The sequence below is a fragment of the Camelus dromedarius genome, chromosome 2, assembly GCF_036321535.1.
Source record: "Camelus dromedarius isolate mCamDro1 chromosome 2, mCamDro1.pat, whole genome shotgun sequence".
Classification (NCBI taxonomy): Eukaryota; Metazoa; Chordata; class Mammalia; order Artiodactyla; family Camelidae; genus Camelus; species Camelus dromedarius.
In genome coordinates this window covers 25,262,428-25,277,237 of record NC_087437.1, presented here as the reverse complement: position 1 = coordinate 25,277,237, position 14,810 = coordinate 25,262,428, and the positions used below count along the sequence as shown (strand labels likewise).

At 39.7% G+C, this 14,810-nt stretch overlaps 1 protein-coding gene across 1 annotated transcript; it reads left to right on the top strand.

Moving 5' to 3' along the window:
- The first annotated feature begins 14,083 nt into the window (after positions 1-14,083).
- Positions 14,084-14,348, top strand: APOC1 (apolipoprotein C1). Its single transcript, XM_031463236.1, is given in 2 exon segments — positions 14,084-14,214; positions 14,216-14,348. Coding segments are annotated over 2 exon segments (264 nt in total).
- The last annotated feature ends 462 nt before the right edge of the window (positions 14,349-14,810 follow it).

Here is a 14,810-nt window from a genome sequence, read left to right as displayed (position 1 = left end):
GTATTATACTCATGTGATGGGCTGTGAATTTAAAAGTATCCTAGAGATAACACATAAATCAGTTTGGTAATAGTCTATTGCTTTGGGGACAATCACGTTACTGTTTTGGCGTCAAGAGTTGTCCTGATGAACAAGAGCCATCTTGTTAGTCAGCTATGTATTTCAAGCATTAGTCAATGGATGACACAGTGTGGCGTGCAAATTAGAAATGGATGAATTGGTTTCACCAAATTAGTATTCCTCATTTACTCCTCTGGCATATGAAACAGTATTTCATAATTCAGAGTCACTCTTCAGAGCACTTCTACTTGCCACTTTTGCTTACCGCTTTTATTCCTTTAAATGTTTACTGAATATTGATTTTTCAAAGAGGAAACTATAGCATACTCCTTGAAGTCATTTTTCTGTATTAATTGCCTTTTCAAGACTTCCTCTTTGTTGAAATTTTAAGATTCTTTCTTCTTTTTTTCCCATTTCAAGTTTACTCATTCATCTTTAGGCAAGGGAACCTCAGTAATTATCCTTCAGACAGTAGGGATGAACAAGCTTTTCAGGGTACTTGCAGATACCTGCAACTTGACATTTTAAAGCAGCTTCTTGGTTATCTCTATTCCATAATCATTTTTGAATTGTTTCTTAATCATTTCATGCTCCTTTTTGCTGATTCTACCAAGCCATTCTGTAACTTATTAAATTAGATCATAACTTAAGTTTCAAAAATTTCTGTGAATGTTGGTTAACTTATTGAATATTATTTTATTTTTTCCCAATCTTAAAATCATAGAGGATAAAGGAAATGTCCAAGCTTCATGTTCTTGTGAGTATAATGAACCATGCATATCAGTCAGTCACCAGAATCCTGTCTGGCAGATTTAAACAGAAAAACAATGTATTAAAGATGTTAGATATCTCAGAAAATCTTCAGAAGGGCTGGAGAGACAATGATTCAAAATTAATTTCTTGGAACAATGCTCATAACCAGGCTCATAAGTGGCCTGGTGAAGAAGCCTCCACTGGTGCCACAGCCACTACAGAGAGGCAAACACCAGGAACATGACTTCGCTGAAACTTCTACTGTCATGACATGGAAGCCACTTCTTTTTCAGGGGCTCTACTTTGTTGGACACTTTTGTTCCAACTGCACCAACAGAATGGAAGCTCTGTGCAGTGCTTGACATAGTGTTGGTCATATCCGAACAGTCTTGTCTGGCCTTGTCTGATTTATGTGGCCGAGGCTGTATTTCTGAGCAGTAACTGCAAAGGAACTAGAGAATTTGGGCTCTGCCATCCAAACTGGGAAGGAGACACTCAATGTGGTAATGTCCTCACACACAGAACAACTATTCCAAAATGACTGGCAGGCATGAAAATGATTAATTTATACCAAGAGATGCGATAGAATAAAACGTGTAATTATAACTATTACTTACTATCCTCCTATTTAATCAAACTGAGTATGTGATAATTGTGAGTTATTCAACGTAAATTTGAAAGCAACCTGTCATTTGAATAACCTGCCCTCATTGGCCTATAAAGTATGACTTGATTAATAGACTAGAGTAATACTCATATTTTTAAATCAACCTCCAAAGAATAAAGATATTACAACATGAAACATAATATGAAAGATACTATGTTTATCATAAAAGATGAATCTGATATTAACACTTTCTAATAATTTGGGTTTACTGGAAAAACTACGGCATCTTAGTTTGAATAGAAATATCATGATGATATGGTTAATGACTGCCAAGATACTGATTAGAAACAATAGTGATATAATATTAATTCATATCTAAGCTTTAGGCCATTTATTTCAACATAGACTTGGTCCTTGGAGGTTTATTAATATTTAATGCATTTTAACTTTGTTGAGTATTCACCTTGAGCTCACTTGTTCATGAACAAGTACATAGTAGAAAAGCAATGAGATGAATCTGATGTCTCCGTATTATTTTAGAAATTGGAACATAAGTGCGAACAACTACTGAAGATGTCTGTATATTGAATGAAACACATTCCCGTCCGTCTTGGGAGAGTTCTGCCATAATGGGACACTTAATGTAGTGTATTTGAGGCAGCACTGGTGGCAGCTCCATGAAAGAAACAATTGTGGCTAAATCCCCAAAGGATGGACCGATGTCCTAATGGGTCTTTTTTATATCTCTAATTCCAGCAATTCTATGGGTGAAAAGAACAACCCACAAAGTGATAAGAAGGAAAACTTGAAGTACTTATGTTTCTAAAAAACATCATTTAATAAATTATAAGAAGACTAAAAGGAAGTCAAGCGACTGAGTGGGGAAGCGTGGGTTTATTCCCCAGACGGCCCTTAAAAGATGGGAGGAGAGGAAGCTGAGTGTGGACTGTGAATAAAATATTTACAAAACAAACCCCAACAGGCAATAATAATTGAATATTTTATATTTTGACTTATTCAACTTTTATGATTTAATTTTTTTCTTCATTGAGTTTAATTAAGCTTTCCCCAGAGCCACAAGCCTTGAAAACTTGGAAAAAATAAAGCTGTTCTGTTTACCAGGCAGGTTTTCACAGCCCCTTTCAACTGAAGTATGGAATTTGTTAAAATCTTTTTCCAAGGGCTGCTGTTCAGCAATTTTAAGGTGTCTGCTGCTCCATTAAAAAAAAGAAAGAGTCCTATTAGTTTGGCAAAGATAGTGCCTTCTGGGGCTAAAATGTTTCTCTAAAGTTTTCTGCACTGTGCTGATATTTTTTATCAAATATGAATAACATCTTCAATAACTCCATATGGGAAACATAATATTCTTATAAATATTTTCCACTGTCAGGTAACTCAGTATATGTGCTTAATATAGGAAATGTATTATGGAACTATAATTCAAATATATAATCCAGATATAGATTTTCAGATAATCCTAACTATTCTTACTCTCATTTATTTATTCCAATTATTGATTAATTCATTCATCTGTATTTTCATTTATTCAAATAACAACCACCAGGTGCCACTTAGGAGACAAGGAGATACTGTAACCCCCAAAATTAAAGACCCTGGTTCTTGTCATACCCTAAAGATAAGTTTACAGTCAGGAGATGGTGCGTTGTGTAGTGAAAGATTTTAAAAGATTTATTTAAAAAAGAAAAAGTACACCTCCAAAAAATGGGAGGCCTGCTGATCCAAGGGAGGATTTTTGTCTCCCCTTTCTCTTATACCCTCGCTTAGAGGTGGTTTTTTGATTGATTGACAGCTCCTTGTCCCTGGAATGCTTAGTCATGTTTGGCCCCTTTGCACATGTCCTTTCCCATGGTGTATGCAGAAAAACCTGTGGGGGGAGCCTAAACCGCAATGTTAATTGTAATACAGTGAATGTTGGTCGTGTCCGCAGTTAAGTCCTTTCTGCTACCATGCAGTCGTGGTTGTCGGGTTCTACCGGTTTCTTGCTGGCTCTCATTTAGAAGAACTAAAGTCCCTTTACCCTGACTCAATCTTCTGGGCCACCCTCCCTCTCTCCACCTATCTGCCCTGTGCCCCTACGTGTCTAACTACCTAACAATACTAGAAAAAGAAGTAACCAAAAAAGAAAAGGAAAGAGGAGGAGGAGGGGGAAAGAGGAGGAAGAGGAGGGGGGAGGAGGAGGAGGAGAAGAAGTTAAAATTTTCCTACATCTTTATAAAGTGGAGTTAACTCCTTCAGACATGATGTAATGGAAGGAGCTGTGTGTATAGGCGACTGACTCATTATTGGATCTAAATTGGATCTGAGAGAGAGCAGGAGGCTAGAATGAAAGGACAACACTCTCCAGCTCTTTCATTTCCCTCCTCCAGAATCCCAATATCCAGGGCTAGAAATTCAGTGACTAGGTAAGGTTCCCTTGGCTTCTACTGGAAAGAAATGTAGCTATGGTGGGATGTAGAAGAGTATGTAAAGAGAGAAACTTGTCATTTTAAATAAAATAATTTATTTGGAATAAAGTACCTGGATCAAAAGGAGGTTATTGGAAAATCAGCAGTTGAGGGTGTACTTTATTTTCGTGTTAGGAAACATCACCTCCATCAAAAACAGTACCTTCCTTGTCACCTTGGTACCATCCAAAATTGTTTTTTTAAAAAATGAGAATCTCCATATTGATCTTAATGATATTGGTAAGTTTTATTATCAGTAAACAGGGAGATAAAAACTGGCTTATAAAAAATAAGGGCCTAATATAAATGAGAGTTGGCTATGCTGAGCAATCTGAATGTGATTACATATCCTTTAGGTGTTTCTTCATGAACTAAAATATCAAAGAATGAAAAATTCAGTTGATTTGCTGGTTTGATTTCTTTTAACTGAATTGACTGAGTATCTTCCCCCCAACACCCCTTTATAACTTTGTGAGAAACTCAAAGCCTTTTACTGGAGTTAATAGTATTAAATACATAGGAAGAGAATCCAGTTCTCTGGGTAATTTAAAATATCTATTTGATATTTTATTTAGTAAAAGATCACAGGTGTATTTTTTTTTTTCAATATTTACTCAATCAATAGTTACCGGCGGAGCTCTGTGTGAGGTAGCTTGTGACTTACTGAGGGAACCGTGGCAGCAGGGAGGATGAGATTGCTTTCTTAGTCTTGCCTTCACCGTTATGTACACACATGCACATATTTGACTAACTAGTCCCAATTTGATCTATCTTTGTTATTGTGGAGGTACAGCCTGAAGTATATTTGTTTTTGGTGAATGCTTGTGTTTCTCCTGATTTAATAAGATAGAAGTAACAGCATTGGCAGGAATAGATGATAATCTTTGTCAGTTTAGCAATCAAAGAGCTATCTATCTTATCTGTATTATGTAGATGCATATGTATTCAAGTATATATAGACATATATACATACAAGTATATACAGACTTTTAGTATATATGTTTTATATGCACATATATATGTTTATACATTATATATGTTTATATACATATAAGTGTATGTAAATATTACATATACACACACACAAAGCATTTATAAAACTATCATCACTTTTTTACTACTAATAACCATGGCAGGAAATGTTAAATGTTTACAGCAAACTACTTATTTTATTCTCCTTTATTTGGGTGAAATTCCAATTTCACCCAAATTCCACAATTCATGAATGTCTTTTCAGTTAAAAAAAAAAAAGTACAGAAGTTGATCTCCAGACAAAGGTAGTTCCCTGCAAAAAGTTGTTTTAGCCCATTGACATTGTCATAAGAATTATCTTAAGAGGTCTTTACACACACAGAATCACACACATATACCAGAAATACTTGCAGGTAGATACACACCTATTTTCTACATGGATTCCCTGTTGTTCTGACACTTCTAACATACCCTGTAACTTCCTCATTGGAATCTGAAAATAAAGTACTATAAATCAAACAACAGAGACTTGAGACTTGATTTCTTTTTTCCCTTGTGAGACAGCCAGTCTCCCTCTCTGCAAGCCGTTCTAAGGTCTTGTGCTATAGCTCTGTTGAAAAATTGCGCTGGCTTGCCAAATATCTTAATGACTTTTCTCTCAGCAGTTGGTAATGGTGAAATGTTATTCTAGTAACCATAATGTCTCTCATAAAACAATTGCATACAATATGTACTGTACTTCTATTTTAGTGAGCTCTTCTGTCAGAATAACAGTGCCAGTAACCATTTAGCATTTCATAGCAAACTGCTTACTAGTCCTTCAAGTGTAATATTGCAGAAAGAGTGAAGAAATGCGTGATTAAAAACGTTCACTGAGAGTGGACCATTTAACGCAACCCGACGCTGCAAAATAAACCAGCCTTCACATATGTAGGCGCTCATCGTATAAATGACAGTTCTATGTGGTCATTTAATTTTACGATCTCAATTGTCGCATATATTGCTCACATAAATATAGTGTTCTCCTGCAGGGAGGTCTGCTGGGTGTTATAAAATCAGTGAGACCTCAATGGGTTCAAATGGACATCTTTTATAATTATTGCTATAAAATTTCTTGACAATGCATTTTGTTGTCCAATGGCTAAAGAAAATGATTTTCCAAAAGAATGGGTTTCAACAAAGAGAGTAGCAGAGCCTGGGAATTTGTTCCTGTGTTCACCCATATTTAAATTACCTTAGTTACTCTCACCTAGTGGAGGTCTTCCTGCTCATCAGAATAAGGTCTTTGACTGTGGCTTCCAGTTAGAGGCAGGCCAGCTTTGAATTGTTTTATTTCATGAGGCAATATGGGAGAGCTAGAGGGAAGAATTAATCTGCTGTTAAGTGCCATTGGAATCTATTTACAGGAAACTTTTTCATGAACTTGGAAAGATAAGGAAAGGGTAAAGAGTTCCTTAAACTCAGAATTGGAAATAGTTTGGAGAACAGGCTTTGAAAAATGTTTCCACTAGTACTATGCACTGCTGGAAGGATTCTCTTACTTTTTTTTTTTTTACTTCTTTAGGGTCGTATATTTGACATTACAAAGAAATGAATATTGTGGTAGGTTTTTCTCTGCAGTATATTGCGATATTTTGATTACCTCTTGGTTTTTATATTTCCTCTAGGATAATAAGTTGTAATTATTATTGTTGCCTTGTGTGACAAGCGTTTAATGGCACACTAATTGGATTTGGGCATTTGTTTCCTACAATTGTCCTGTAACTACTGTAGCAAACTTATTGCTTACATGTGTGTTGAGAAATGCAATGAAATGTTTCCTGTTTATGGTGGGAAAGGAAAATAATTGCTTAATATGTTTTTAAATGTTAAACTATTGGTGAGTAGTCATGTTTGTTGAATTCGAAGGGAGAGAGATAAGCGAGGAGCCATGGTTTCAACCCTCCTGCAGAAAGTAAAAGTGCAGAGAGTGGCACAGGGGAACAGATTTCCTGAGGACATTGAGGCTTTGGGTTTACTTGCCCAGAGGTCAGCTCTGAGACCACCTGGAGAGTCATTAGTCCTTTGTCTCTTTTGCCTTCAGTGCTGGCCTGGCAGAAGGGCTAATGTTCAGATGGAGGTAAGTTCTCTCTCATTCTGAGATGTGGACGTGGCCCCACCTCCATGTGCAGGGCTGGGTGTGTAACATAAGCTAAACCAAACAGGGAATTACTTTCCTCCCATCAGAGAGATTGGTTCAGAAAGGACACATTACCTAGTTTAGTTATGGAAATCCTAGTCCAGCAGGTTTCAGAATTTTTGTAGGAACCACCAGGAAAAACCCAACAGCAACAAGGTTGCCTTGGAAGCTGACCTTGGCATTGTGAAGGAGGGAGCTCTGTTGCTCCCATGTTACCATCCAGTGAGGCCTGAGACTGAAGTTTCCACCTGGAAGAGAATAGTGAAAAACTAGAGACAATGAGAGACCAGATCTTGGGTCACTGTTCGAACCCTTCAGGTAAGCTTCACCACAACTAAACCTACCCCTGAAGGTTTTAACTAGAGTAAATTGAGTTGAGTTTCCTGAAACTTGCTATTGAGAGAGCCCTAACTAATCCATATGTTCCTTACCTTAATTTTCTTATGAAAGCAATAGCCATCACCCTTTTTTGGCCCAAGTTAGTTCAAGTTCAGTTTTTGTCACTTATCACCAAAATAATACTGATAAACTATTTCTTGCTGGAGGCAGATTCCCCTATTTTGGTCTCTGCTTCTCCTATTGTCTAAGCGATTAATTCATTCTTTCATTCAATTAATACAATTGTACTGATACAACTGGTATTTACTTAGTGTCTCCCATTGATAGATACTATTGATGAAACAATGAAAAACACATAATCTCTGTAGATTATGTAGGTAGAAATCTAGTGATAGAGAAGGTCATTAGAGAAGCAGTTACAGTAGCAGTATGAGAGGAACACAGAGTCTTCAAAAGGACCTAAAGGAGACCATGCCCTCCCATGGGAGGTCTGGAAAGGTCTCCTGGATGAGGGAGCATCACACCTGAGGCCTGGGAGACAAGCAGGATAATCCAGAAAGGTTGAGGGCAAGACCAGGAAGGGGAGACTGGCAAGTCTAAATTCTGGAGAAAGTATAATAATTTAAGGAACTTCCAAAAATTAAGGATGGCTTGAATTTAGAGAAATGGGCATAACAAAGGAGGTGATTTAGGAGAAGAAAGAGACAATTAAAGAGCTATATGCCCGGGATAAACTAGCTCAGGAAACAACTTATAAACAGGAGGAATTTGGACTTTATCTTAACAACAGTGAAAAGCCAATAAGGTTTTAAGTAGGGGAGAGGCTGGGTCAAATTTTGGTTTGTCTAACAAGAACAAATTTGGACTTAAATATGGAGAGGCAATTTATTCAAAAGGATTTCTGCAAAAGAGGAAGACTGTTGCAATGGGGGAGGGGAATTATTGCAATAGGAAGAATGCTCCAACCATGACATCTGCAAGTATCTCAAAGATCAGGCAGAAAAGGGCTTTTCCTTTATAAGGAGGAGTGAGCAAGGCAAGAAAAAAACTCAGGTGTTGGGAAGTAAAATAAATGGATGGAAGTGGCATGCTTAAATAGTAGATCAGAGACTGTTGTGCCCTGAGGTCAGCCTGTTCCTGGAAGGTGCCATTAAAAAGGGGTTGTATTCTGGTTTATGTTGAGGATGGGTCAAAATTCAGGGACCTGGGGGCAGAAGGGAAGCTTACCTAAAGTTTGGTCAAGTGAAATTAGCAGGTAATTTATCCAGATTGATTGTGGGCACAAAAAAATTAAGCTAATCATTTATGAAGCAAAGAATGGGAATGTGGACGGCCTGTGTCTGGCTTTGTCATAGATAAATAAAGGGAGGCATCTGTGAATTTTATCTAGGTCATATGGGAAAGGTTCTTTGCAGTAAGCCATATCCCAGAACACAAAAGGTTGCAGGAACTTCTTAACCATCAGTGTTTTCCAGGATCAGTAGGCTCAGGTAAAGTTTAACATGGTCAGGTTTTAGAAAGATCACTTTGGCTGTATCGTGGAGAAGAATTTGAGGGGGCATAAGACCAAGGAGTAAAAGTGTACAGTCGTCTGAATGCAGTTGCCCTGGACCAGGGCACATAGAGAAGTAAGTGGATTACAAAGATTTTCAGTCTTTGGATTTTAGCATTTGATTGGATCTGGGAGGCAAATACAGCACTTAACTCCTAAGTGACAAATGTGTTAGGAAGTTAATCCCTTTAACTGAAATTTCCTTCTTAATTTCTGGAGTGGTCTCTAATTTTTCAGTCTGTGAGAGGTTTTTGAATCACTGTTTTCCAAAGAGGTTTTGATCTATACAGGCAATTATTTTTGTTTCAGAAAATTTGTTTTCTGTATTATTGTCAAATATTTTTGTCTATCTTATTGGTTTGTTTTCAATGCAGAAATTATATATACACTGGATGTCCTTTGTCTGTCTTCCATAGTTATATTACCTTTAATACTTTTCAATTTTGTCCTTCATTTTTATAGATGTTTTTGTTTCATTTCATGTGTGTGCTTCAGGGTGATGGCATGATCTGCATTTGGGTTTAGTGGGTAAGAAACCCTTTGTAGACCTTGAGCTGAAGACAAATGCTACAACCACTGCAAGCCAGTTTTATCTCCAAGAATAGCCTAAACCTCTAAAAAGAAGATCCTTGTGTGTACTGCTCCCACAAGAAACACATGAATGAAGGGTGATTTATACTGAGTTTTCTAACCAGACACTGTCTAATTCTTACCATTATTTTTATGTCCAACATTGCTGGTTGTAGGTAACACAGAAAAGTGCTTTATAACAAATCTTAGAAACATATTTTGTCAATGATCAAGGCCAAAGTCTTCTGCCTCATCAATTATCCAGATCATTAATTTCCCTGATTTGACAAAAGAATAAGATGTGAATCAGATATTTAGCTAAAGCAGAATGGAGTGGGGGAAGGCAAACCCACAGCCAAAACACACATCTGTCCTGGTAAGACTGAAACACGGTTCCCTCATGAGGGGGAAGTGTGCAGTGTAATCAGCTTGTTCCGCAGTGGATGTCTGGTCTTTTCAGAGACACTGTGTTGGTCAGCACTTTGTGCTCTGGGTAGATCACTGTTGTTTGCAGGTGAGACATTCAGCAGCAGGAGTAGCTCCATCCATCTTGGTAGAAGGAAGTCCAGGATGTGGAACACAGCCTTCTTTCTTGTCACCACGGGCACTCTGTTCTTGAGCCATTGAGCAAGCACTAGGGTTACCAAGGACCAAACTGGCTCACATCTACTGTGCAATTCATTGTCTTCCTGGTTTTTCAGCGCTTTCTTTGATGTGATTATTCTCTGAGACGTAAAGACCTATAGACTTCGTGCCCAGTCCAGTAAGTTCTACTACATGCTTCTTTCCCAGACCCTTTGGCCTCCAGTCCTTCCACCTAGGTCCCTGACCAACAAATCAAGGCATTTTCCACTTCCCAGGAATATCTATTTATCTAAGTATCTAAGTATCTAAGTATCTAAGTATCTATCTATCTATCTATCTATCTATCTATCTATCTATCTATCTATCTATCTATCTATCTATCATCTATCTATCTATCTCCTTATGTCAGGCCACTTCTTCTCCCCCAAAGAGTTAATTATCAAGAGTATTGCTAGAGGGTGTCCCCCCCCATTGCACTTTGGTATATGTTCACAGGTAGCCATTGTTTGCTTTAATGACTATATTGAGCTTATTCATCTGTGAGCCAGTCTGGTGCTTCTCTTCTTATCTTCTGTCAGTTAGTCATAGGGCACCCTCCCTGCCATGGGGCCACAGCTGTGAGCTGAAGGAGAGGAATCAGAGCTACAGAGATAAGTGGCAGGAGTATGGGCCACCTATTCATGGAACTTATGCCCCACAGACCTGCTGGGGTCTGACCCCAAATAAACCATCTCTGTTTTCTAATAGACTGCAGCCCTGCCTGCTTGACCTTTTAATTTATTGAGTCTGAAAATACACGGCTTGTCATGGGCAGCTCCACTTATATATAATCACTTGATGTTTCACAATCAGGTCTCCATGGCCATTGCTGGGGAATCCTAAAGGTCAAGATCCAGCAGGTGCCATTCTAGCCGCACCGCACGTTACAGGGAACAGCATCTACCCTTGTCTGCACTCTCCCCCGACTCTCATTCTGGGGTTTTATTATCCTGATGGATGCTAGAGAACCTAGCTACATAGCAGCATTTCCCAACACCAGTCCCTTCCTGAGAGAGTAATCTCAGATTGGACTTCTTGGTGCTGCCCCTTTGCTGGAGGGTTTCTCATTGCTTTAGCAAAAGCAGTGACTTCTGAGAGTTCCCCTGGCACAAAATCAGCTGATAGGTTCTCTGGTCTTACATAATAAATCTTTTCTAACATACCCTGCTCTGATCTTTTTGACCCTTTCCTCAATATTAAGTCAAGGCAGAACTGACACCTCCACCTCACGTACAGTAGATTAGCATCTTTCCAAACTTCAGGGAGACATCCTAGCAGTGAATTAGGACCAGCCGCAGGTGTCTTTGCCTGGAGATTAAATCCCAGCTCAAAAATGAGAGATTGGATAGCAATGAACTCATACAAATCAATACTCAAAAGTCTTACGGTCTTCCATCCCTGGTAAAGAGTCCTCAATAGCTGCAGCTAGACTTTTCTCCTGATTGCTTCCGTTACAAATTAACCAATTCTTGCAGCTCTTTGGGTGAATGAATAATGTATCTCATGCCATAGCACGTACACTACTTTCCTACTCAGGCCATGCTGCGGCTTGCCTCGTTGACTCTGCCACTGTCACTCTGATAGGTCCTGTTCCCACAGACCCCGCTCTCTCTGGCAGGGTCTGGGAGGCACAGTCACTGCAGGAGGCGTGGGGGCGGCAGCAAGAACCGTGAGCTCTCCCCAGGGTCACACGGAACTCTTCCCACCCATGTCTCTCTGCTCCCAGAGGGCTGCCTCGCTGCCTACAACATGACAGGCCTCTGGCAGGTGCACCCAGGCAACCGTCTTTCTTCCTATCCTGCCGGCATCCTCTGGCCCCTCTTAAGGAGGATCCAGAACCCAGGCTTAAGTTTGCAAGCAGGAGAATATAAAGACCTAGGCAGGGAGTGCAGCCGAGAGTGGGCAGCCTGTCCCTCATCTCCAAGTGAGTTGTGGGGACACGGCCTTCCCTTCTCCCACTAAGGGAGCTGCAGTGACCCCAAGACCTGGTTCCCCACACGAGGGGAAAGGGACAGAGAGAAGGGTCACGGACAGAGCCCCCGCTGCATCTGTGCCAGAGCGGCTATGTGTCTGTGTCTCCCTGGGAGGGGACCGCTTTCACATGGTTTCTCTTGCAGGAAACCAACTTGATATAATAAAATTGTATTTATGTTAATAGAAGCAATGTTCTGTTATGAAGTAAAAGGTATTTTTTTTTAATTTGTAAGTTTATGTCATTACTCATGTATTCTATTACCTAAGTAAAAAATACTTTTAAAGGAAAACTTTGTATTTTAGTACTTTGAATGGTAAATTTTTCCCGCTTTTTGATCATAGGGGCCCACATTTTCATTTTGCACTGATCTCTGCAAATTATGAGAGTATCTGGTAAAATCCAGAGAGCCAGAGAGGGAGGGAGGAAGGAACAGAGGGAGAAGAAGGGAGGAAGGAAGTGGGGATGGGGGAGAGAGAGACAGAGACAGAGAGAAACCTCCACATTAATGCCTAACATAATTGTAAAAATACTCATCATATATAAAGATGTTTTGTGACACATGTGAAACAAGTTAATTGTAGTGTCAGAGTTAATTATTGCTAATAACAGTGGTCATCACTTTGTGGCTTTTGAGACTGATTCTCTTAAACATCAAAGGTGCTCTGTGTGTTTGTCCATTTGTATGCAATGGAGGTTGGATTTTAAAGCCATTTATCTGCCAGTTTTATTAATTGCTTAACTTCCCAGAGGTTGGAACCAAATATATTTGCCTTGGAAGCGATGGAAACAAAGTGTTCACTCACCATAGAAAATATGCATCATGTTCTGCATTACACTGAGGGCTACCAAGAAGAGCTTTATTTATGCAAGGGTAGAGTTGGAAGAAAAGTGAAAGTCAATTGCCTGGTCTTTTTTTTTTTTTTTTTTTTTTTTTTTGATGGAAACAAGCCAAATGTAATCAATTATCCTTGGACATTTTGTAAAAGTAATTCTTTCTGTTGGTATTAATAATAGGTGTTCCACAAGAGAAGGACTGTCAGTCAGGGAGACGTAGACAGTGGGGAGGACAAGCAGGAGGAGTGTGTGAGTTACAGAGTGGATAAGCGGGCAGCGTGGGTGTTCATTCCAGAACAGCGGTCGAAGGCGGGGAGGAAAGTGTGTGGAGAGTGAGGCTAATTACCAGCTCGTTAATATGTCAGTAAGTTAGAACCTGCTAGTTCCCACTCTTTGGTGAACAGGATACATAAGCCAGAATTTATAAAGCAAAGTCCTTTTACTCTTTTTTTCTTCCCAAGATTCTCTCTTTCTGAGTTTCTTTCATATTTCCCACTAAGTAGTGCTCTCCTGCCAACATGTCTCTTGGTCTTCAGCATGTTTCAATTTCCTCATTTCTTCTACCCAAAGGGCTTCCATGTTTCGTCCGAAACCCTTTACTCATAGTGGAATTTGATCTGTTTTCACCTCCTGTTCCAGGACAGTTTTTCTTCTACCACAGGTTCAGATGGTTGGGGGGCCTTGCTGATAACCAAGAGAAAAAGACTAAAAAGTTTATTCATATGGGGATGAGTCACAAAAGTAGTGGTTCCCTGAATGGCTAGAGATAGAGGTTTATATTCCAACTTAATAGGGGAAAGGGAGCTGGCAGAAAGGGCTTCACTGGGAAGAACAAATGAGTTTATGGGGAAAAGACAAATGAGATTGTAAGGAACAAATGGAAGGTATGACAGTTTGTGATAATGTGTGTTTGTATAATTTATTCTGTTGTGTCAGTGGTTGCTTCCTTTCCTGGCTAAGAAACTGCCCCAGAAAAGGAACTTATGGTGGACCTACTCTCAAAAGTTTCTCCCTTTGGTCAGATAAGGGAAGCTCCAAAAAGGCTTCTTTCTAGATGTGTTGTATCTCAGATGTCTTCATTTTGAAACAATCTTCGCCCATGCTGTCCTCAGCGCCCGGGAAAGAGCCTTCAGCGTGCCCCTCCGGCCCCACCATGAAGCCCATTCTGTAGCTCCCAGTCCTGCTGGGGGCTTTGTGGATGATTTTGGAAGGTTCAGCCCCAGCCCAAGGGGCTCCCGACATCAGCAGTATCTTGGACCACATTCTAGAAAAGGTGAAGGAGTTGGAAGACCCTGGAGGAGAAGACCCAGCATGTCACTGATCACATCAAACAGAACAGCATTCCTGACAGTTCTGGCACGGGACTTTCAGATGTGCTCCCCGAAGTAGAGAAGGGACTTAAGAATCCTTCCTCTTGAACACCAGGAAGGCCGCCCAGCTCCTCTGCAGCTGTGCCCCAGGAGGGGGCTCTAAAATTTCCCAGTCCCCTGCCCTTGTGCCAAGGACTTCCTCTATGATGTCCCATACCAGTACCCCCATCAAAAAAAATCATAGGTAGGGAAAAAAAAACCCCATAAAATAATCTTCAAGCCAACTCTGAGGGTCTGAGTGGGTCCCCATACTACAAAAGACCATGAATGAGTTTAAGGCAGCAGGTTGGAGTAAACCCTGACCGAGGATCTTGTTGACATGAAGAAGTGACTATAAGAAGTCTTCAGATGTTGAAGGGAGCAGAATATGCCACCTCAAAATATGTCACTTTGGCATATTGGTTATGTTTAGCTGTAGACACTTGAAAAACAGCAAATAGAGCAGAGGATTTCTCTGGACTTCCCTTCTCCGCCTAATGACAGATCCTCCCAAAGAACTCAATTGTAATA